Genomic DNA, 25,889 nt, shown 5'->3' on the forward strand with positions numbered 1-25,889 from the left:
ACAATTAATTAAGAGAATCTTGGCAAAATACTTTGAAGCTGACCTAGTTAATGAGTTCGACTTCTCAAACTCCAAAGCGGAATGATCTATGTTTGGCCAATTCGAAACTGAGATTGTTCTTAATTAACATAGTGGATGAAAAAATTGGAAGAGATGTCATTTATATATAATAATATTACTGAATATTGGTTGAAAAGATTCTCTAAGTTTAAACATTTTTAAGTTCATATCTTTTGGAATGACCATTTACAGACCAGGGAAGATGTGGTCAAGTTCTGGAATGATTAGGCTCATTTTTTAAATGCAAAAGAATTTGAGAGATCTTTTGAAGTTGTTCATTATCACAATATTAGTAAGGAATAAGATGCATGAAATTAAGAACAATTGTTGATAATTTACGATGCCAACCCACGTGGTTCTTCTTTAAGGTCAACCCAGAAAAATGACTTAAAATGAGCTTCTGTTTTATAATTTACGATGCAACAAGAACAAATTACCCCTGTTCAGAGTCTTATTTTATATTTTATTTATTTTTAATTATAAAACGGAAAAAAGCTCCAAGTTCATTCCTTTGGTTCTCCGTACGGTCGCTCCTTAAATCTCGCAGGTTGGACCTGCGAGATTTACCACGTGGCACGATCTAAGTTCACTCCCTTCTTAAATCTCGCAAGTCCAACCTGCGAGATTCACCACGTGTCACGATTGCTTACCAGCCACGCGTCGCCTCCGTTCGCTCCATTCTAAAATCTCGTAGGTTCGACCTGCGAGATTTATTCACCCGTCGCCACGCGTCACATTACCCCTGCTTCGTTCTTTGCCACGCGTCGATGGCGGAGTGGCCACCAGTTTAAATCTCGCAGCATGAAGCTGAGAGATTACGTGAGCATTATTTTGGGAAAAAATTCCCTGTTCAGAGTATTATTTTATATTTTATATACTTTTAATTATAAAACGGGAAAAAACTCCTGAAATCTAGGATATTAAACATCAGATAAAAGTTTCCGGAATTACCTAAAAAGTTCTCTTTTGATTGGAAATTGCAATTTTCTAGATTACTTTAATGAGAAGCTTGAATACTTGTAAAAGTAAATAAAATGAGATCAACAATGAACACCATAAATCTAGAAGGCAAGGGCAGGACAAAATTATATAAGAAGTTCAGAATACTGAAAGACAAGGCTAAAAGCATAAACGATGTTCTCCGTTAAAATAGCTGAGAAATCTGAACTGCACTTGGGTACGAAGATTCATTCTTTTCATTAGAAAACAAAAGGTAGGGTCAATACAGATGTTTTTCCATTTTATCCCCAAGTTAAATACCTGGTCAAAATTTATTTTTAGACTATCTCGCTGCACGGGATTTATTATATGATTATGTGAATTTATTTCTATCATTCTACTCAGATTAACAACTCATTATCTCTCACTAGAATGAAACAAAAATGAATTCGAAAGTGAACTCCCTCTCCCTCGCAAACAAATGGACACATTGACAAAGCAGAAAAAGCAAATCATCATTCTTAAGAGCTCCATAACCATAATAAACCCTTCAGAGGGCAAGGGTTACCAGTTACCACCGTCCCAAAACCAAACATTACTCCTTAAAACTAACATATATTGTAGACCACATGAAGTTACCCCATGCAGAACTGCATGTCTAATTGATCAAGTGGTATGCCAGATCAGAACTAAAATTATAGTAACCATCAACATGAGGAGAGACCACTGGTAAAGCATGGTTGATCATCAAGTCACCCATCATCATGGATGGTGGATGCTCAAAATCATAAGGTGGTAGGCTTTGAGGAAAACCTTCAAAGCCATGGTATGCAGAAGGAGCATTACTGCCATGGAAGCCTGCTTGGGAGTCACCTGCCATGCTCTTCATTTCCATGTTCTGGTTTGGGTACCCTTCACAGTCCCAGCCAGAGTCACCCTGATCATGTGCTGTGCCAGAGGCGTTGCGCAAGTTCCTGTGCTGCTTTATGGCTGATTTGCGGCCATTGATAGGATTCAGAGAGAGCATTTGGTTCTTATCATCTTTCTTGCAGTTGGGTTCTTGTTCTTGGTTCCGAGACCAATGCTCTGCATGCTTACCAGATTTGATCAATTTCTTGATTAAAGTGGCAGCTTGTACATTCCCTGAAACTGTGACCTTCTCTTGGTCTGCATCTATGCTCACAGTGTAAACGCCTGAATCCAAAGTTTAAACTTTCATAATCCTCACCCAAATTAATAAGGAAATTTTTTGTGGGTTTTAGCTTAAAGTTGTAATGTATAGAGAAACTGGAAAGAAAGATCTTTGCATATGACACATGCTCCCCACATGGTAATAATAATAATAATTGCGAGTGCAGTGAGAATGAGTGATGAAAGGCTAATAAGTTTTTTCACTTCTTTTTTTGAAAAAAATATAAAAATAAAGCAACTCATGAAAGTGAGGGGAGGGAATGTAATGAGAAAGATGCGGGGATATGCCAAGAAGGACCTTCAACTTTCTGCAGGAGCTTCTTTATTTTCTGCTTGCAGCCATGGCAGTTAATGTGTACTCTGAGAACACACGTCTGTAATAAAGGAAAGGGTACATATGAAACAAACTCCAGACATAAGGGAAATCAAATTTTCAAGTGGCTGCATGAAAATTAAAGAACAAGTGTGGATAAAGTTGCTGCAAAGAAAATTAGATACCTCTATTTTTCCAACCTCAAAATCAATTTTTGACATGTTAACAGTGCTGCTGTTTGTAAAGAAAGATCACTCAGGACCAAAAGGGGAAAAGAGAAGGCTCCCTTAATAGGTCCTTTCTATTTTTGCTTCTACCACAGTTGCTTCACATGGGGTTTCTAGCTGCTGAAAGAAAATTTAGTCCAAGACCTCAGTAAAAATTAAAGGACAGGGAGAAATAAAAGAATAGGGATAGGGTGGTGGTAGGGTTTGCAGACCAGAGACTTGACATTCTGGCAGGCATGCTCTGTGTACAGTAAACGTATCTTCATGCCTTCATGTCATATAGTACACCATATCTTTATCCATGGCAGAGAAGTGCACCCGTATCCTGTTATGGCAGAGATGTACTGCAGCATTTTCTTGTGATTTAGGTGGTAGTTCGATTATGGGTAAAATAAAAAGTTTTTAACAAATATCTTTCAAAATATTAGAAAAATGTAGCAAATCAAAATTTCATAATTTGATTCATAATATTCATAATGCAAATAGAGTTTTGAGAAACTTTGGAGTGGAAGTTCCCACCCCTCTCTCTCTCTCTCTCTCTCTCTCTCTCAAATAATTATTATTAAGTTAAATCATACAAAGTCTTTTCCCCCATAAAATCTTTTTCTTACCAAAGAAATGCTGGAAAATAGAACATGTCAAATAGTGGAAAGGTTCCAATAAGACTTCAAAATAGAGCATGTAAAATTTCTTTCGTGAGTTTTGTAGGTTGTTAATTTAAAGGAAGGTATTTCTTGGTAATTTCTGGAAAGAGGGGCTTCATATCAAGACACTGGGGAGGTATCTATCTTAACATTTTTGGATTTATTATCTTGTAGCTCTCATGTTTTTTTTATTTTTATTTATTATTTATTTATTTAATTTTTTTTTTAAAAAAAAGGACGACACCTCCTATCTTTATTAGAAAATCTCCTACTTATGGCAGAAGAATACCATGGTTCCAATCTTGAAACTTGGGGAAAACAAAATTAAATCCCAAGAATTTAAAACTGACTTAACCAACTTATTCAAAATCAATAAACTAATAACCAACAACCAAACAAATAAATAATAACTAAACAACTATAAGTGGAAAACAAACAAAATTTTGGAAGATCTCGAAGAATAAACCAATCACTCCAACCTTCACAAACACCAGCACAAAACATCACGAGCGCAAGGAAGGAAATCCCAACAAATTCAATCGAAGTATTCCCCTAACTTGCTGTAGAAGCTCATCTTAGTAACTATATGATCGAGATATACCAAATTCACCATACTTGGCAAAGAAATTTGTACTTTGATTCGCCTCCCTGTAAACATGTTCCACTTTGTAATGTATGTCTCTCAATGCTAACACAAGCTCTTCTCAATTCCCATAAGTTCCAAGTCGAATACTTCCCATAATTAATCTACTGAACCAACAAAGCAGGATCATAGGCAATCTCCACTTAATCAAATCCGAGATCTTTGCACAAATTAATCCCTATAATAATCACTTTCAATTCAGTCATATTATTGGTTCCATAACCCAGTAATGAGGAAAAAGCTGTTTTAAATAATCCTCTTTCATCTCTTGTTATCACGCCTCCGCCACCCCAATTACTTGGGTTACCTCTATAGCTTCCATCCACATTTAACTTAACCCAACCTATCCCATGTTTACACCATCTGACTACACGAGGAAGACGAACCCTCACATTTTAAATTTGAATATCCAAAGCACGAAAGACTGCAATATTCGTGCAAGAAGCAGGTGCACATTTAGCTAATTTGTCCGAAATGGATCTCAGCCAATATTTAATATCCAGCCACACAATTCTCACTGAATCATGAATTGATTCCATCCTGGCTCTACATTGAAGAGTCTAAAGTCTCCAAATGATGAGACTAGGTTTGAGTCCTACCAAAATGTCTAACTGTGAGGCCCTTCTTGCACAACTAAATCAGAAATTAACTCTGGCTTTCCATGTATTCGTTGTCATACAACTAACACCCAACGCCATTGTTGCTTGTTTTCATACCTCCTGAGCAAAAAATCTCGTGCAAAACACATGGTATATAGATTCAATATTGGCATTTGAACAACGATCATATCGAGAAGCCATCTGAATACCTACTTCTTGAATATGAGTATCAACCGGAAGACAAGCGAATCAAGACTTTCACATACAAATTGACACTCATTTTGGCAACATAGGATGCCTGATCCATTTTGAAACTAAGAATTCTTCTTTACACTCCCTTATAATTTCCCAAGCACTTGTGGTGGTAAATTTCTCATCTGTTGAAAGTTCCCAAATTACTGTATCTGGACCCTCCTTACAAGAAATAGCGGAGTTTATTACTTCCTCAGCCTGTTCTTCACCCAATGGATCCACTAATAAATTAACATTCCACCCATCTCTATCTTAAGAATCTCGAGTTCGTAGCTTATAGTTTCTGATTTACTAAACCTTAGCACAAAGGGGACCAGAGGCTAACCATCAATCAAACTAGAAAGAGGCCGACCCTTCTTTAATTTGAACACGAACATGCTCTAATACTTCAGATATCACACGAGCAGTCGATCTCCAAAATCTGGTTCCTTTATTTGGCTTCATTTCTCTCAAGTGGTGTCTATTATTTAAATATTTGACTTCAAAGAATTGAGTCCACAGATTATCCATAGTTTACAATCTCTCCACAAACTTCATATGCAATGATTTTTTTACTTCCAAAAAATCCCTAATACCGAAACCACCCTCACAAACAGGCTTACATCTATTAGGCCAGGAACACTCTTTCCTTTTTCTTTTATCATTTACTCCACTCCAAAAAAAAAAAATCGATAACATAGAATTTAACTTTATGAAGACAATATTATAAATGTTAGTTACTGCTAATTGATGAACTGCAATTGATGATAATACAAACTTGATTAAAACTAAGCGACCCCTTTGAGATAAAAGCTTAAATTTCCAACCCACTATCTTTTTCTTCAATTTAGCAACTAGAGGCCCTAAACTACGAGCCGTGAGATAACCCGATACCAAAGGAACACCTAAGTATGTAGCAGGGAACCCTCCTTCCGACCTTAACAAGGATCGCTTCCGAGTATAAGCAATTCTCTTTGACAAAAAAAATACTTGACTTGTCTTTATTTATCATTTGGCCATACCAATCCTCATATTTCTTAAGAGTCTTGATAAGCATTGGAATGAAACTTCTCTTACCATGCAAAAATAAGAATGTCATCTGCATAGAGGAGGTGAGATACCAAATGCGCCTCATAAGGATGATACCAAGCTTCTATCTTATCCTCCATAAAACTTTTCTTTAGAAGCCGAGAAAGAACTTCCTAAAAAATAATAAACAGATAAGAAGATAGAGGGTCTCCTTGGCGAAGCCCTCAAGAAGGTTTAAAGAAACCTTTATAAGTGTCATTCATCATAATGGAGAACCAAGGAGAGGAAACACATTCCGCCACTAAATCACATAATCTCTAGGAGAATTCAAAGCTTTTAAGAATCAAGTTTAAAAAATCCCAATCAACCTTATCTTGAGCCTTAGTCATGTCTACTTTGATCATTACATTTCCACCATTAGAATTCTTATGTAGAGAATGAACCATTTCTTGTGCCAATGTAATATTTTCAAATATACTTCTACTAGGAATGAAAGCTTCCTGCTCTGAAGAAATCAATGCAGACAATAAACTTGTCATCCTTGCAACAATAATTTTTGAAAATTTTTTGTAGATAACACTACAAAGACTAATAGGCCAAAACTTGTCAAAATTATGGGGATTCTGAACTTTTGGGATTATAACAATGTAAGATGCAGAATAAAATCTAAGAAGAGGAGACCCAGCAAAAAAATTTCTAGCTACATAGATCACCTCTTCTTTTACAATATCCCAACAATCATGAAAAAAAGCCAAACCAAAATCATCCAGACCTAGGCTACTATTTCTCGGGATAGAAAGAATAGCATCCCTTACCTCCACCTCAGATGGAGCACAACAAAGAGCAATATTCTCCTCGTTAGAAACCATAGAAGATATAATATCATCAAGGTAAGCTGTTTGACTGGATCCTGCACCTGTTAAGAAAGTTTGAAAATACCTTACTGCACCCTCATGAACAGCTTCCACAGAATCCAACACTTTCTATTCGGAAGCTTCAATGAATGAATCATAGTCTTCTTCCTCTTTTTGTTCACAAATGCATGAAAGAACTTTGTATTATTATCCCCCACCTCCAACCACTTTTTTTTTTGCTAGCAGAGAAATACGAATCTCTTCCCTTTTTTTCCCAAGCTTCCAACTTGAGTTTAGAAAGGAAGAAATCTTCCTCAATTTTTGATGAATACCCTTCCTGAAGCTGAGTCTCTAGAACCTTCATACTTTCCTCTAGTTTTTTAATGTTTTGATGCACATGTCCAAATACTTGCTTATTCCAGTTTCGGATTGCAATTTTCGTATACTTCAATTTAGCAACAAGTCTAACTAAACCCGTGCCATGAGATTCCTTCCTCCAGGCTTCCTCCACGCAAGACTTAAAAGATTGATGAGTGCTCCACATATTCTGATACCTGAAGGGAGAAGGATCATACTGATGCAAATTTCTATGAAATCGAATAATCAATGGGTTATGATCTGAAGTCCTCCAATTTCCATACTCAAAATAAATATTTGGAAAAGATTGAAGAAGAGTCGAATTATAGAGGACCTTATCTAGTTTTGCCCAACTCTGAGAATTTCCACTATGACCATTACATCAAGATATGTTGTTGCCAGTAACAACCATCCATAAGACCACAATTGTCCAAGCAAGTATTAAATTCCTCCATGGCCGATAATGGCCTCGTATGACCACCACTACGTTCTGAATCTGAACGGATGATATTAAAATCTCCCACCACTAACCAAGGGAAATCATCCCTCTTTACAAACTCCAAATCATTCCAAAGTTCCCGGCGATCTATTTGACGACATTTAGCATACACAAATGAAGTCAAGAAATTTTGGTCCACAGAACTAAAAATACCCGAAATAACTTGATCAGACATATGTTGTAACTCAAAGTGCACTTTCTCTTCCCAAAACATCAAAAGTTTATCCCCCACGGATGCATTCGCACAAAAATTTGAAAAATTTAGAAAACCAGCCCATTGCGACATCAAACTTTCATCAGAAAATGGCTTTGAAAGAACCAAAATAGAAGGCGGAAATTTTCTCATTAACTTTTGCAAACAGCTTTTAGACGTGCCTAAACCCCGTACGTTTTACACTAGAATTGTATTAATCATAAATCAAGTTTCTTTAGACGGGTAATAACCTATTGAGACTTCTTCTCACTTTGCCCATTAATATCCTTCAACTTAACAAGCAGAACATGTAAATCATCATCTGAACAATAGCCTTTTTCCAATGGGAGTTTTTTCAAAGTATTTGTCTCCATTTCCCTATCTGATTCACAATTATGTAGAACATAATTGGGTATGATTGTACAATCTTGTTCCAAGATTTCCCATGTTACAAGATGTAATCATCTGATCACGCACTACTATAACATCTTCCACTATCAACATATCAGCGTCAGGAGCACCCAAGACTGGTTCAACAATCTCCTCCCTCTGCTCAATCTCATACTATTTTGTATTCATCTACAAAATCTCCACTTCAGGCCTTGGTTCTTCAAGAATAAACTCCCCCTCTTCCATCTGACTTTGTATAACTGTCTCAACCACTGGCAAAATTTGTGATGTCATTGCACCCTCTTGAACATGATTCATCTTTAGAAGTTCTTCAACAATACATGGATCTATCAATTCTCTTTGAACTTCTTTCCCTTTATCCAAATGCTTCTTAGCCAAACTTGTCAATTTTCTTGTCTAGCAATTTTCGTATCCTTACGTCTATTCCCAATTTTCTATTTCCTTTCACTCACTCAGCATACTACCTTTGAATGCCTTAGTTTATGACATTTCTCACAATAAAATCCTTACTTTTCGTACCTCACTTCCTGCCAAATTTTTTGATTTGTAGAAACAACAATTGGGAAAACATCCACCTGATCTGGCAATAAATCCACCTCCATGCACATTCTCACACCCGCAGCCCTAGTTCGGTTAAGCATAGAATTGTTAGTTCCCAGATATCGACCAAACCTTGTGACTAGAATTTGTAAACAATCAGGCTTGTACATGTGCTTGGAAGATCAGGGAGAAATCACCATTGAGGGGTCAAGGATGGTTCTTGCTTCAGATTGAAATCCTTTGTCCATCGAAAAAGACGAAACAAAAACCAAGCTAAAATCCTTCCTTCACGAGACCATCCACAAAGAAAATCTCGTTTATTATTTATCTGAACTAGTACGTGAAAATCATCCATGAAACTAACAGAAGGGATCTCCGAAAGGCCCCAAGACTTTATGATATTCAAAAGTATAATGTCAATAGATTGCCTAGAGTGCAAAAATTTCAAAACTAACACAAACCGAAAATCTTCCACCACTTTGTTCATCTCAGCCTCAAAGAAATTGAATCCAATCTCTCTTATGCATACGGATTAGGTAATAAAATGAGAATGGACAAATAAGATCATGCAAATAACTTCACAACTTATGCGTAACACTAGATCATGCAGGGAAAACAATCACATGCAGGTTTGAGGATGCAACAGTTAATTATCGTGGCATGCTTTATAGTCTCTTGCTTTTGGGTCCACATTGCTTAACCAAGATATCCCACAAAAAATAAGCATGAAAAATTTGTATTTTAGACAAAAAATACGAATTGAATTTTAGGTTAAAATTATGTAAGTCTTCTAAGCTCCTAATACTGCAACTTTAGGTTAAAATTGAAAATACTCTCTAGGAGGGATGTATCTTTTTAATCTAGGTATTCATAAATGGGAGTAATGTCAACATTTATATGGCATGTTGGTTTTGACAGGAAAGAATACATATGGACTTCTCAATCCTGCAAAGGAAGCGAATGAGGATTATCGTAGAGAATGTTACGTGACGGAAAGTTTAATATAAACTGAAATGGAGCTACGCACTGGGTTCTTAATTTGACCCTGAATGCCTTTCTACGGCAAGCTGCCAAGCATATAAGAACCATAATTTGGTTTCCGTTCAAGAAAAATTGCAAACTACTTTAAGCTGTTACAGAAATGGTACTGTAGTAAGACACCCTAAATGCATGCTCACCTCAATGGGAATGACCCATCCACCTTCCCCAACATGGAAGTTCCATGCCAAAAGGTTTCAAATATCAAGCATACAATACATACTGCAATAACAGGACAACTGAAATTCAAAGGATTTTGCTATTTATACAACTTAAAGAAGGCTGGCTGCAGCTTGTTTATGAGATTTGCACAACTGCAAACAAAAAATAACCATTCCCCCATGCAAACATTAGAAAAAAAAACAGTGTAATAAAAAAAAAAAAATGATTATGACATTTTTGCAATATTGACTATGGCACAGCCTTGTCATGGTAAGATATCATTAGCACAAAGCATCTCGCGGGTAGATTATAACAATAATGGTTAGTATTTATCAATGCATGCTGGCTACTTTGCAGTATTTCTCAGCCTTGAATTTAACTTGTGGGTTGCGAATGTCATCCTGGCTCTGGATCAAGCGAATCTCTAAGCCGCTTGTAGATGGATCAAATCCAGAACGTTCATAGTCATTCACTGTCCGCTGTAAAAGTGCCTGCAAATATTGATACAAGCCGACCATTCAATGTTGGCAAAAGAAATTGAAATTAAGCTGCAATTCCCCCCAACTAATCAATCTTTGAAATTTATAGTTATTCACCAAGTCAAAAGAGAAAAACCTTACTCCTTAGATAAAAAATGGAATCCTAGTGGTTGGTAATTGTTCTTGAATCAAGGTTTCATCCATTTTTCATTTGTATTTGTTTTTGAAGGGAATTCAAAATTGTTTGAATTGTATAATCATTGATTGCTGACATTGGCAAACGACCCAAAGTCATTCGACTATAATTCGTTACAATCATAAATGGGGAATCTTACAGTGAAGATAGATATCTTCCATGTTGCTTAACTAAACTAGTGTAAAACCAAACACAGGAGCTAGCCAATGCATAAATGGGGAATCTTATGTTGTAGATAAATATCCTCTTTTTTCACTGCTTTAGATGCTCTTGCCAATGTTTGGTTTTACACTACGAATTTAGTGAATAGCAAACAAGAATTCACATGGCCTGACAGTGCGCCTGAATCCATGGAGAAGAGAAGAAATTCAGTCTTGGGACACTAGTAAATAATGTAAAACCAAACATTGGCAATAGCCACTAAAGCAGTGAAAAAAGAAAAATGGAAGGGCAACACAAGGATATAGCAAACAAGATTTCACATGGCCTGACAGTGCGCCTGAATCCATGGAGAAGAGAAGAAATTCAGTCTTGGGACACTAGTAAATAATGTTTCCCCCTTGTTGGAGTGCTCCATCTCATATTGAGAACATGGAATTAAAAAGGAAAGAAGAAAGACTTAAAATAGAAAGAAAGTTAGAAGAGAAGAGTTAGCAGAGAGTAGTTGAAGTTAGGTAGAAAAGATTAGTTATTAGTTTATTTTGTTATTTTGATGTATTATAAATAGGATTCAAGTCTGATGTAAATGTATGATTCATTCTCAATTCAATATATCTCTCTTTGTCTTCTCTGTTTTTCACCAAGTTCAGATTTTCAACATGGTATCAGAGACAATGCACGAGTAACAGCAGTAGCAGCACAAGCATTATTCCTCTGATTCTTGCAAAGCATACTTGCTTTCCTGCATGTAAATTTCATTTCCCCTCCTAAATCAGATTTAAACCATAATTGCTTCCACATACTTTCTTTCTTAATTTTTGCAATCTGCATTGAAAATTCTGCTCGAGAATTTTTTTCTTCCTTGAGAATCCTACGTTTTCTTGCATTTTATTGAATAAAATTATTGAAAATGAGCTCTGGAAATTCTCCTCTTGTCAGTCCATCTTCTGTTAATCCTTCAGACGACTCATCGAGTCCATATTACCTACATCCAAGTGACAACCCTGGTGTTTTTTTAGTATCAGAAATCTTCAATGGAGAGAACTATGTTGCATGGAGTTGTTCGATAGTCATTGCATTGACAGTCAAGAACAAGGTACAATTTATAGATGGTTCGATTGCCTCTCAATCTACCGATCAACTTGTTAAACACAGCATGGTTAAGGGCAAATAATCTGGTTCTTTCTTGGTTGATGAATTCAATTTCAAAAGAAATACGAAATAGCTTCTTGTTTGTGGTATCTGTTGTTGATCTTTGGAATGAACTTAAAGCCAATATCTCAGGAGTGATGGACCAAGGGTTTTCCATCTTGAAAAATCTTTGAGTTGCATCAGTCAAGGTACTCTCTCTGTTACTGAATATTTCAGTACTTTTAAGACTCTTTGGGACAAGTACATTAGCTATAGGCTATTTCCAACATGCACATGTGGCAAGATGGCAACATGTACTCGTGAACTTTTCGACTTTCTACAAATTCGACAGCAATCTGATTATGCACTAAAATTCTTGGTGGGGCTGAATGATTCTTATGCCTCTATCAGAAGCCAACTGCTACTAATGGTTCCATTACCAAGCATGTCCAAGGTTTTCTCTCTACTGCTTCAAAAAGAAAGTCAGAGGCAGCTTACAAATTCTGCTACGTATAATGAGACTCATGCTTTGATGGCAAAGCTATTCAATCAGCAAAATTACCAGCCAAAGTCTTTCAAAGACAAATCAAAGAAATCTTCCCTACACTGTACTCATTGTGGCTATAATGGTCACACAGTGGACAAATGTTTTCAACTTAATGGTTATCCCCCTGGCTGGAATGGACCAAAAGGAAAAAGAAATGTTGCTTCTGCTCATGCTGCCATTACAACTCCAGTGGTCTACAATCAAAATAGTAATGAACAAAAAAAGTTTTGTTTCACTCCAGAGGAATTTAATAAACTAATAGCATTTGCCAATTCAGCACAGCAAAATTCTTCCAACCAGAATAATGTCCAACCAGCTGTTAACCTTGTCACCACCTCTCAATTTTCTGGTAAAATGCAATCTACACTTAAACCAATTTTATTTTCTTGTAATTCTGTTGCTTCTAAGCCAAATTCCAATTTATATTGGATTCTTGACACAGGTGCAACAAATCATATGATCTGTTCACCACTTTTATATCATTCTACACCTAAACCAATTGCTGCATCCATAAATCTTCCTAATGGTACTACAGTTCCAGCTACACATATTGGTACTGTATGTCTCTCAGATTCCTTATTTTTACACAATGTTTAGTGTGTTCCTCACTTTTCATTTAATCAACTATTTGTTTCCAAACTCACTAAACAATCTAATCTTTCTCTCTTTGTCTTCTCTGTTTTTCACCAAGTTCAGATTTTCAACACCCCTCACCTCTAACAACTTGAAATCAATTTTCCAAACACTTTTTATGCCTGTAAGCTTGCATAAACACAAAAAATTGGAAACCAAAGTTACCTCCTGGCAGTTTGGGAATGTTGCTTCAATGATTCCTCAGCCAGAAAACCACCATTATGGGCTACCAGAGTGGGGACATGAGTTTACATTACAACCACTGCAAGCAGCAATAAATTGGAACAAATGACACCAATTGTAAAATGTAGGCTGACCACCAATAGAAACTTAAATTCAGTTCAAGTACTCCTCAAACATAAAGTTCCACAATGTTCACAGATGACAGATCGCAGCTGTAATGCTGCTTGTTTCCTTATCAAAGATTTCGGATAGTGAATGCAGAAGGCTCAAGTTTGATCCCCAAGCAACTGACATCAACTCTTTCTGGGGAAGACTTCCCTCAGCTTTGTACAGTTTGACAGAACTTTCTCAGGAGGAAGTCCTTCATGGGAAAGCATTTCTGAGGAAAGGTTATTCTGTCATTGATTTTGTAGTCACTGTAATTGGTCACATGTGTGATTAAATCACCGTGGAAATGTAAATGATTTTCATAACACTGCTGATCACCCTCATGAATTCACAATCATCCTTGCCAACAGCCTCTATTCCCTTGGCATTGATAGCCATTTGATCATCCAATTCTTTTATTACATCATTCATCATTTAATTCATGACCTATTTTTAATGCTACCCTAGCCATAGTACCATCTCCAACAGCCATGTCATCTCCATAACTGCCCTGTGTTTTCTTTGCAGCCATGTCATCTCCATAACTGCCCTGTGTTTTCTTTGCAATGCCCTCCTTTCTCGTATCTCCATCATGATCAGTGAACAATGTAGCTGCTTCTGCTCGCCCAGTTCAAGAATAAAGCAACTATAACTATAAGCATCTCCAGACCTCCCAAAGCATCAACAATATGCTCCCCCTTTTCTTGTACCTCCATCACGATCAGTTAACAATGTAGCTGCTTCCTTTGCAACTTGCCAAGTCCAAGAATTAAGCAAATGTAACTATAAGAATCCCCAGACCTCCCTGGCTATAGTCCTTGATAATCTTATCTTTTTCTGCCTTCAAGAATTTTAAATTTCCAGAAAAAAAAAATTTCTCATGAAAAACCACAAAAAGATCTACTTTTGTTGAATTACTGTGGTTATTTACTGCTGTGTTCTATCAGTCTTAGTAAGCTTGAGTTAGTGCATGAGTTGGTGCATTTGTAAGGGAAATATGGTCATCGTTTTGTCCTTGGCATATATTAAAAATAGGGGAAAGACCAATCACCATGATCAGGTTTTCCAATTTACTCAATTCTTCAACATGGTGCAAGAGTATGATTGAGACCTAAACCATAATTGCCACATCCACTGTCAAATTGAAGCCTAGATCCCAAATCCACTGAATGTCTGCCATTGTAGGAGAATTGCTAGAACCACCATAGGCCTAAAAACCAGCCAGCTGCTGCCGGAAGCCATTCCCTGGATGATCTGCCAGTTCAGGAACACTAAAACCCATTAGATTTTGCAAAACCAACACCAAAGCCACTCACAAACATCTCAATCTGCCCACATTGTCAGAGCTGGTCCCACGTGCCCTCACTTGCCGGTCAAATGCCCTCACTCGCCGGTCAAAAGCGGGCAGGGCCGACCCCATGGGCTGGCACATGAAGCTTCGTACATGCATTTTTTGGGCTGAGTTGATCCTATACTGTTCGAATCCCTCTGTGAACAAATTATTGAGTTTTTGGTGATGGTCTTTGTTCAAAGATCTCACCTTTTTATAGTTGCTCATATGCACACACTGGGAATGATTGTTTTGTGCTGCTTGAAGCTGTTTGTCAATGTTTATTGAGTTCATTGGGGCCTGAAGTGGTGGTATTTGCTGCTTTTGTGATTCATTTAGTTGGTTTATCTTATCCGTTTCTTGTTTTGTTCCAGTTGAAGGTTGTGTTGGTATGGAGTCCATGAATCCCAAAAGTATACTGTTTGTCGTGTGTTTTCGATTTGCTACCATTGTCGAGGTTGTGTGTGATTCATATTGTATATGACAATAGAAAAATGAAAAATTTTGAATGAATTTTATTACTGGTTTTTTAAATTTTAAAAAATTTTATGGATACATTTATTTTAATTATATTTAAAATTCACATGTCCATTTTATTTTAATTTTAATAAAAATTATATATAAAAATGAATGATCTGATCTACATAAGTTAATCCTAGATATTTAAGTATTGTGGCAACAAGTAGCCAAAACAACTGAAAACCCATCAAATCTGGTTTTCACTTTTTGCAAGAACAGCCAAAAACAGGCAAGAAAAAAAAAACATGGCTTCAAAATTTGTTTCTTCATTGTATAGCAACGAAAATATTTTATTTTGAGCCAACAATGTATATCAAGATTTAGCCCCACATGTGCAGCCCAACAGCATGTGGAGAGATAAACACATGGTAGATAACACCCATTACAGGGAATACAATAATTTTTTTAAACACTACGAAGTAAACACAGGCAACAAGACTAGAACCTAGGACCTCTTAGCAACCAGCTCTAATACCATGATAGATTACCACTTAAACTAAAAGCTTAAATTGTTAGGTTGTGGGCCAACAATGTATATCAAGCTTTAATAGGTACCAAACAGGTGCATAGAGCACCTCTCCATAGAGCATAGAATGGGTTATTCATCCAAAATTTCAAAAGGTAAGCTAGATAAAAATTTATTCCACCAAAACTTAAGTAGATATTCTGGAGATAAAAAAAAAAAAACATAGTAACTCAAGAAAAGATATACACAACACATGATATACCTGCAAGCTTGATACAGCAAGCTCTGCTGCTTTGTCAAGGTTATCAGGATATTTCTGAAAATAATACAAGAAGCAATTAGAAATGGGAAAAAATAGTTCAGGTGTGGGATAAAGAAGGCAAAAATTTAGGGGCTTTACATTACTCCATCCAAGTAAAAGTGCAGTCATTAGATCTCCTGTTCCCTACAAATATTTAAAAATATACATCATTGTACAACATTTCATAAATGGCGTTGCTGTTGCAACTATGGATATGTTGAGTCCAGGAAAAAAAAACTATTGGGCCATGGTCCAATATACTGTCATTAAAAAGTCAAAAAATGAAAAATGTATCACAATATCCAATGCACTAAACTCCCGAGACTTATCTGGGGTCTCCAGAGGGCATGATCTAAGCACCTTACCTCCACCACTGGGGGGACTGTTTTCATGGCTTAACACCATTACCATTGGGTCAAGGTCCGCCCCATATTGGTATCTAAAAGTAAAATAAATAAAATTTATTGCCAACATAAGCAACACAGTGCACCCGAGTACTACGCTTAGTAGTAAAAAACAATTAGCAGTTTTACAAAAAATATTAAAATTTTTCCTAGCATCAGTTTAAAAATTAAGCCATAATGGAATGCTTATCTTCTTTTCTTTGTTTTGTTGCTCCAATAAAAAAAGGAAAACAATTACATGGATCTCATATAAACACAAAGGTTTGTCTCTGGGTGTATATGTGTGTCTGTGTGGTGTTGAGTCACCACCTTAACTAAAAGCTTAAGCTGTTAAATTGTGGGCAAATATGATTATTACATGTTTAAGCTGTTAACTCAGTCTGTGCAACGGATGCCGTGTTTGTGAATTCATTTGAGGTTAGCAAATGTGTTGAACATTACAGTCAAATATTCTCTCCAAATCTTGCATACTTAAATGATTATTACAAAAATTTTGAATCAAGTAACACATAGCACATGCTCAGCGTGTTGAGCGTCATATTGCTTCTTTTGTCACTAAAGATAGCTGTTACCAGTCACCATTTTATTGAGTATAAATATACTCTAAACTAAAAATATCATAAAATAATGAAACATAAACAATGGAACACATTTATATTTCATGTTTTATAGCATAACCACATGAAAACATAATCAATCAAAGAAATAATTAGTATGGAGCAAAGACTAAAGACTACCCAGCTTCATATTTAAGCTTTAATCCAGTTATATTAGCAATTGTTTTAGATGTATTTTATAAATATAATATGATCTTATATTTAACCAGTAGAAGAAAAAAATTCTAAAATTTTTTGCTCTCCTACATAACAGACAATTTGTTTGTTTTGAATTAAGTTGGGTTAAAATCTTGACTATTTGATACTAAATATGATGAATATAGTTTAAATTCTGCTTCAAGTTTTAAAATGCAAAATGTTTTTAACTAGTACAAAACTAGTGCAAAAAAATTGTTAAAGCAGTTTAGAATAAGTCTGGAGGCATAACAACCATGGTTTTAAATAACGGTTGCAACCGTTATGTAACACCATTACATATCGGTTTTTTGAGTTACAAATACTGTTACACACCGCGAAATCGGTGGGAAGAAAAAATCACAGCCATAGCGGCCATTACGGATCGCGACTGTTATGTAAAGGCCACTATAGCCATTACGTAACCTCTACATGACTGTTACACCAAAAAAATTATTTTATTTTTTACTTCTTCTTCTCACTTTTTCCTTCTCTTTCATAAATCATTCTCAATATATCATGTGGCGAGAGGGTAAAAAGATTATCATGAGGATGACAATGAAACAAAATTTACTATTTCTTTAAATACTCACAATAGATGCATTAATTAACAATTTGAAATACTAACTTGTTAGGAAAATATTTTATTTTGATAATATTAATGTGATATTTATGTTCTATATTTTTCAACTTCAACCTTCTTTCTTTTCTAGCTATTTTATATTTGTATTATTCGTATGTCTTATGTGTCTAATAGATTAATGGAGTGTATAATGTATTTTGTTCTATTAATTAATTTAGCACACATAAGAATTTATCATAGATAAGAACAATGAGAAGTATAAATACACACACGTAATTTTTCTATCAATGGTGGTTTAAAATAAATGTAAACTTGTTGCCCTTACCAAATAACTTAGTTACTCGAACTAAAGGATCCAAAATACACTAAAACTCTTTCTAAGAAGGTCTAAAAGCTTAAAACATGCAAGTACGCTAATATGCACAAGGTTGTGCATGCTTCAAAAAAATTCTCAGCCATTACACCCGCTTCCCGTTATGTAACATCCGCTACTCCTGCTTCCCGTTACACCCATTACCGTTATGTTACGCTACCCACAACCGCGATATAAAACCATGATAACAACCTATAGCAAACAGTATTATGATAGTGTGGCAGGACCATATTGGGTGATATAGATGTAAATTAAGATACAAGCAAGATCTCAAATTTCGATTTTGACTAAAATTTTGAACCTCCAAAAAATATGAAAATTTCAATTTCGATGTCAATTTCGATTTTTTATTTTAAAAAACTATGGAACTTAGTAAAGCATGGAATTCTTTTATGAAACTTTAGAAATGGTTACTAAACATAATAATGTAGTTTTGGGACTTATATTACAAGTTAAATACATCTATGTTGTGTATGAGGTGCAATAGTTGTAAGATAACATATGTATTAAGCATATTCATTATATAACGTGTATTAAATATATTTGGTTGATATAAATGTGATTCATAAACCAATTACATATTATTTATTATACAAATAAAGATAATTTGGACCTGAATGGTTAAATAAAATGTTGTTGTAAGTTTAACTTTTCATATAATTTCAAAAGTCCTTGTAATAATATTTTGTTTTAATATAAAAAATAAGAAAAATTAAGAGAGAAATTTCTCTTTGCATCTAAATCTCACATTTGAATTCCAAGGAAATTTCATTCTACAGTTAGGGTTGCAAATGAACCAAGCTGCTCATGAGCGACTCGGGAGCTCAGCTCGACAAGAGCTTGTTCGGGCTTGTTTATTGTCTAAACAAGTGATTTTTAGGCTCGTTTAATAAACAAGCTGTGCCTAAACACTGTCAAGCTCAACTTGTTTGGGCTCGTGAGCAACTCGGTTAGGCTTGATAATGAGCTCAATTTTATATTTAATTCTAAAAATATTTTATTTTATTATTTAAGTTCATTAAATATTGCTTAAGATAAGTCAACAAAATAAACTCAAAAAACTAAAAATTATTAGTTTATTTATTAAGAAATTTATTTAATTATTAATAAAATAAATGTGAAACAAAGGAGGTTAAATGGCTAATTTAAAAGGGGCTTCACCCAAAAGATTTTCAATCTTCCGATGTGGGATATGGAGTTGAAGCGGGGAGAAAGGGAAAGCATGGGGAAAGAGCACGGCTGTTGTTCAGGTTTGTCCCACATCAGAAATCCACAACTTCTTTACCTCCTCAATAGCTAATAAAAGTTCTTGCCCACTACACATTTGCTCCACCTCTCCCACAGCTGTGGGCCAGCTTTAATGCAAGCCTGCTTAATATTTCCTTACAATTGTGGGGTTATTTATTTATTGTGGGTTATTTTTTTGTAATTTGAGTTGTGTTTGTGCCTGTTTGTTGATGGGCTTCAACACCTCATTTTAAGCCTAGCAGGCCGAGTGATTGAGGTAGGCCTTTAAAAGTTAGGTTGGCTGGGCATGATTTATTGGCTAGTTTTAAACCAAGTCGAGCTCGAGCTTAATATTTGGAGCTTGAATTGTACTGAGCCAGGCCTAAGCTAAGCTATTCTTTTTCCGAGCTGAGCCTGAACGCGTGATAGCTCGGCTTGGCTCGTTTGCAGCCCTATCTACACTTAAAATTTGACAAGTTTCACTAAAATTTCGAGATTTCAATAAGCTTCAAATAATTTGTTGAAATTTTGATGGAAATCATGAAAGATGAAATCAATTGGCATTTTGATTTCGAGGGTGACGGAAAACAAAAAATTTGATGGAAATTTTGATAATTTCTTGGAAATTTAAGACTATGCTTACAAGATATCGTCCTATAGAAGTATTGAACATAGTGTATAGTTTTTAGTCTCACATCGGAATGTTAGGATAACCTCACTCTCTTGTATAGCTATATATGCATCTCAAAGTTGAAAGCTAAGTACACCAAGTGATATTCACTTCCTCTTGTATAGTTCTCTCTCTTTTACTTTCTTCTTGGTATCAGAGCAACTTTCATGCCCGGTCATAGTCCCTTCGCTTATATATTGGGGGCCATGGCAAGGCTGAGTGGTTGTTAGGATTGGAGTTTTGCCCTTCTAATACTGATCCGACTCATTGAAAGTGGTCCATTGACAACTGTGTCATCCTAGGTTGAATATTTGCTTCTATGGAAGACCGCCTCTACAGGTTGTTCATGTTTCATGATACTATTCATAACCTTTGGTTTGCCTTGACCAAAATGTTCGCCCACACAAGGTGTGAGACTCGGATTTTGAGCTTTATCGGGAGCTCCACCAGGCGACCCAGGCTTCTTTGGGTTTATCTGTGACTGATTTCTTCGGCTATCTTTAGTCTCGATGGGAGGAGCTCACCCAGTATGAGTCTCTTTCTGGGTTTCCTACTGAGGCAGCAGCTATTGAGGCAAAGCGCCAGGATTGTCGGCATACCTACCAGTTCTGGATGGGTTTAAAACCTGAGTTCAAATCACTCCGGACTCAGATTTTGAACACATCCCCAGTGCCCTCTTTCTATGAGGCCTTTGCAATGATTGATGGTGATGATCGGCGTCGACGTCTTCTCCCTTGATTTGCTTCTTCTAGTGTGCCCGAGCAGGTTGCCCTTGCAGCCCCTATTGGTGCTAGGTTTGTTGACCACAAGACTTGATTCTGGGAGCACTGCCAACGGAATAATCACACCATTGAGTGCTGCTTCATTCTCCCCTTGAGCTGCATGAGCGTTACGCCAAACATGCCTCTCATGGTTGTGGTGGTGGCAAAGGTCGGGGACCTTCTAACATTGGAGTTGTTGCAGAATCTCTTCCTACACCTCTGGTTTCTTTTATTCCTGCACCTGCTGCTATTTCAGATTTCTCTCATCTCCACGCTCAGCTTACTCAGCTTTAATCTCAAACAGGCCTCCTTGCCTCTACTGCACCAATAGCATCCTTCTCTACAACCACCTTTGTTGCAGGTAACCCTACTGCCCTTTTAAGTAAGTCTGGCATGCCCAGTGGCACTCCCGTTTGGATACTAGACTCAAGGGCGAACAACCATTTGACTGGTGAGGCATCTTTCATTACATTCCGTGTCCCTTTGTTGGTTCATACTGTTCGTATTGCCAATGGTACCTCTCGTTCCATTCATACCCAAGGCACTGCCTGTTTATCCTCGACTCCATCTTTATTCCCTGTTTATTATGTTCCACAATTTTCCTATAACTTGTTATTTGTTAGCCGTATTGGCAAACAATATAATTGTGCTGTGGTTTTTTTACCCAACTCTTGTTACTTGCAGGACCTGAGCTCGAGGAAGATTTTTGGCAGGGGCTTTGAAAGGGAGGAGCTCTACTACTTAGGTGATCTGCCTTCCTGTCCTGCATCCTCTTCTGGCTTTCAGGCATCTGTTTTGCCTTTTGATATTTCCTCTGTTTTTTCTTTAAAAACCTTGGATTTGTGGCATGCCCGTTTGGGACATACAAATTTTAAATATTTGTGTTGGCTATTTCCAGAATTAAATAAAGCTTGCAAGAATTTTAATTTTCAGTGTGCTACTTGCGAATTATCTAAGCATGTTCGTTCATCTTATCTGTCTCGTATGCACCGTTCTCTTGCAGCTTTTGATATTGTTCATAGTCCCTCCCTTGTCTCCTCACTCACTTAGCATCGATATTATGTCACCTTTATTGACAATTACTCTCGTTGTACCTGGGTCTACCTCGTGAAAAGTAAATACAGAGTTTTCACTCATTTTCAGGCTTTCCTGCGAATGATTAAGACTCAATATAATACCATGGTTTGTATCTTGACGTCCGACAATGGCCGTGAGTACCTTAGTAATGAGTTTCGTGCTGAGTTGTGTCAATAGGGTATTCTCCAACAGATGACATGTCCCTACACTCCTGAACAAAATGGTGTGATTGAACGCAAAAATCGCCACATCATGTCTATTGTTCGTTGTCTTCTTCAGGGAATGCAAGTCCCCAAGTCTTATTGGCCTCATGCCGTTCTCACTGCAGCCTATTTTCTCAATCGTACACCGAGTCGTGCATTGCAGAATTCTGCTCCACTTCATCTTCTGCATCCTAACAGGTCCCTTTTTTAGGGTATTCCTCTATGTCTAAGGGATATTGCAGTTATGACCCTGTTGGTCGGCACACTCACTCTCTCGAAGTCATGTTCCATGAGTCTACCCCCTTCTACACTAACTCCTCTCCTTCCATATTTCCGCCAGTGCCATCTCCACTTCCTTGACCTGAGCATATCTTTCTCCCATCTGTACCAGTGCCCTCTTCTCTAGTGGCGTCTTCATCTTCTGAGCCTCCTACCTCTACCCTCATTGGGTAGGACAATATCTCTCTCATTCTACAAGTTTACACTCGCCGACTACGCCCTTTGGAGCATCTTCCAGCATCTTCACTGAGCTAAGATATGTTTCGTATAGCCCTGATCCCCTTATTCCCTCCTCACGGTATCCTTCTTGAATCCATCAAGCTCCTGATAGACTTTCTTTAGCTTGTTCTACTGACTACCCTATCTCTCAGTATCTTTCTTATCAGGATATTTCCTTGAGTTAATGAGCCTTTTTGGGACAGGTTGATACTATTATCATACCTTGCTCAGTTCATGAGACCCTCCGGGACCCCAAATGGGTTGTAGCCATGCATACTGTGATCGAAGCTCTACAGCAGCAGCATACTTGGGATCTTGTTCCCCTTCCTTCAGGTGCACACACAGTAAGCTGTAAATGGGTGTTTGATGAGTCCCTAAAATGCACTACTTTGGGCCCCTATTTACCTTTGTTTTGTCTTCTTTATCTTGTATATGCCCTTTGTTAACATAGTTTGGAGTTATGTAAGGTTTATTAGTGTTTCAGGAAATACAGATTAAAATCGAGAAGTTAAGCATTACGAGAAGCCAAGGGAGTAATTGGAGTGCATAAAGCCTAAATCAGATGCTCAGCTAAGCTTCTAGAGCCTTAACACACATCAAAGGAGAAAAGACTCTATTCGACCATGTGGTACGACCAGCAACACAAGGAGCAACTAGGTCACAAGATGCAGACTCCAAGGTTTAGACTAAAGAAGAAATACTGCAAGGTTCGACTGATCGACCAAGGGACCCTTAGTGGCGACCAAGTCAAGATACTGAAGATTACCGAGTCAGAGATACTGAGTCTTGACCAACTGCTCGATTAAGGAGACCTTGAGGGGCGACCAAGTCGAGTTCCTGAGCTGAACTAAAGATTGAGATACTGCAAGTATCGACCAGCAGCTCAACCATCAAGACCCATTGGTGCGACTAAGTCGAAGATGCTGAAGTTTAAATTCCTGATTTCCCGCGAGCCTTGACCAGGGGGCGACCAAGCGAAAGTATGAGTGCGACTTGGTCGACAGCAACAATCTTTTGTGCAAGATTTACTACAAACTTTCTTATTTTGAAATTCAAACCTTGTACGCCCAAATGGGTATATTAGTTCCGAATATGCTCTTAGGGTTCCTCTTTGGCCTCTTTTGGGTTAGTGACAGACATAAAATGTCATTGAGAGCCACAGTAGATTAGATTTACATGTTTTTCATTTAAATTCTTGTCTTGGGTCTTGGTTGTATGCTTGATTGTTAGTGACAAACTATTAAGTTACAATCGAAGCCATATTTTACTTGCTTTCCTTTATATGCTTTCATTTAAATACTGTGCACTTTACTTGCTTTGATTTCAATATCATGCTTTTACTTTCATGCACTTTTAATGTTTGGATTGTGATGAACTCTTAAGGATAGATAGCACTACTATCGATTCAGTCAGATATACGTAGTAGGCTACGGATACTAAAAAGGTTTTTGTGATCGTTAAGATAAGGTATACTCCGGTTCCCGATCGTGCTCCAGATGATTGGTGCACCCTTGCTACCCTATACAAGTATAAAGCTCGCTTGGTAGCCAAGGGTTTTATGGAGATTCCAGGTCAAGATTTCCATGCTACATTTGCTCCTATGGCGAAGCTTACTACTGTTCGCCTCTTGATCTCTTTGGAGGCTTCTTTCACTTGGCCTTTATATCAACTTGATGTCAAGAACGTCTTCTTGAATGGTGATCTTACTGATACTATTTACATGGATCCCCCTCCCGGTTTTTCTGCTTAGGGGGGCTATTTTGGAAAGGTGTGCAAATTGCGCGAGTCCTTATATGGCCTTAAGAAATCACCTCGTGTATGGCTCAGAAAATTTAGTGATGTTGTTCTCTCAATGGGATTTATTCAGTGCCAGTACGACCACACTTGCTTTATTAGATGTCTCTCCCATGGTCCTTGCACCATTATCTCTGTCCATGTGTATGATATTATTGTTACAGGTAATGACTTGTCTGGAATTGCTCAGATTATAAAGTACTTGGGGGACACCTTTGACATCAAGGATCTAGGACCCCTCAAGTATTTCTTGGGCATTGAGATAGCATGCTCCCGCAAGGGCATTTCCCTCTCTCAGCGGAAATATGTCCTAGATCTCCTTATGAACACTGGTATGTTTGGATGTCGACCTGCTTCTATGCCCCTGGATCCTAATATTTCCTTTTCTGTAGAGTCTGGCGATCTATTGACAGACCCTTCGGTGTATCAAAGACTTGTTGGTCACCTCATCTATTTGACCAACACTCGACCTGATTTGGCTTACGCAGTGAGCCTAGTAAGTCAGTTCATGCATTCTCCTTGAACTTCACATCTTGATTCCGTCTATCACATCTTATGGCATGTGAAGACCTCACCTGGACTAGGATTATTCTATTAATCTGGAATATAACTAGGTCTTTCCGTGTTCACTGATGTTGACTATGCTGGGTCCAAGATTGACAGGCGATCTACCTCAGGTATTTGCACTTTCAAGGGCGATCCTCTTCTTTCTTGGAAGAGTAAGAAGCAGGTGGTGGTTTCACGTTCTTCTGCTGAGGCCAAGTACCATGCTAATGTCACGGTCCGACTATTTTCACACCGTTGTGAATGGTCGTGCGGCGCTAGTTAAAGCACTCTTGCTTAACTAGCCAGCCTATCGTTTACCAACATTCATCCACGAAGCACTTTCATTAACATTCATTTAGATAGCAGTAGAAATAGTAATCAATTCATGAAAGCCGTGGCAAGCAAGCAGTAAACAAATCCTCCGTTGACATGTTGTACTTAGCGAAGGAGGCAAGTAGGCTAAGCACGTTGACAATTGCTAGTGAGTTTTACAATGACTGATGAACACTCACCCTCCCCTAAAGAGGTTTTTATGTAATTATCATTCTGACACTAGGAAACATCAAAGTGACCGAGGAGTCATACTGCCTTATTTGGCTTACAAAGACTCTACTAGTAGAAAATAACCCTACACTAGTATTTACACGATGGAAATCCATCCTAAGCACACGAGATAAGCGGTCACAGGCAAGCATAATGCCCTGAACAAGCTTAGCTCGTGACATTCTCCCCCACTTATGCGGTCGACGTCCTCGTAGACTTTTGGAGATAGGTACACTTCAACTTTGTCCACGAATGGCTTCATATCTTCCGCAGAAATCCAGCTGATTTCTTTGTCATCAAGGCACTTCCACTTCACTAGGAACTTCTGCCGCTTCTTCCTTGAGGATATGAACTTTCAATCTGCAAGGATCTCTTCAACTTCATGTCTGTCAAGTTGC

General features: G+C 37.4%; 2 protein-coding genes across 4 annotated transcripts in view; both read right to left on the minus strand.

Annotated features, from left to right (window-relative positions):
- Nucleotides 1-1,657: 1,657 nt before the first annotated feature.
- Nucleotides 1,658-2,724, minus strand: LOC131160778 (heavy metal-associated isoprenylated plant protein 32-like). Its single transcript, XM_058116663.1, has 3 exons — nucleotides 2,689-2,724; nucleotides 2,489-2,564; nucleotides 1,658-2,193 (listed from the first exon to the last, which is right to left on the minus strand). The coding sequence occupies exons 1-3, from the start codon at nucleotides 2,722-2,724 to the stop codon at nucleotides 1,658-1,660; spliced, it is 648 nt and encodes a 215-aa protein (XP_057972646.1).
- Nucleotides 2,725-10,008: 7,284 nt separating this feature from the next.
- Nucleotides 10,009-25,889, minus strand: part of LOC131159452 (pyridoxal kinase) — a 100,960-nt gene continuing 85,079 nt past the window's right edge. For all 3 annotated transcript variants that reach the window (XM_058114378.1, XM_058114376.1, XM_058114375.1), the window contains 3 exons: nucleotides 16,121-16,165; nucleotides 15,983-16,036; nucleotides 10,009-10,421 (listed from right to left, as the gene is read on the minus strand). In XM_058114378.1, the coding sequence (XP_057970361.1) occupies nucleotides 10,263-10,421; nucleotides 15,983-16,036; nucleotides 16,121-16,165 (258 nt within the window). In that variant the 3' untranslated portion in view covers nucleotides 10,009-10,262. The remainder of the gene's footprint in view (nucleotides 10,422-15,982; nucleotides 16,037-16,120; nucleotides 16,166-25,889) is intronic.

This window comes from Malania oleifera, chromosome 7 (genome assembly GCF_029873635.1).
Source record: "Malania oleifera isolate guangnan ecotype guangnan chromosome 7, ASM2987363v1, whole genome shotgun sequence".
Lineage (NCBI taxonomy): Eukaryota > Viridiplantae > Streptophyta > Magnoliopsida > Santalales > Ximeniaceae > Malania > Malania oleifera.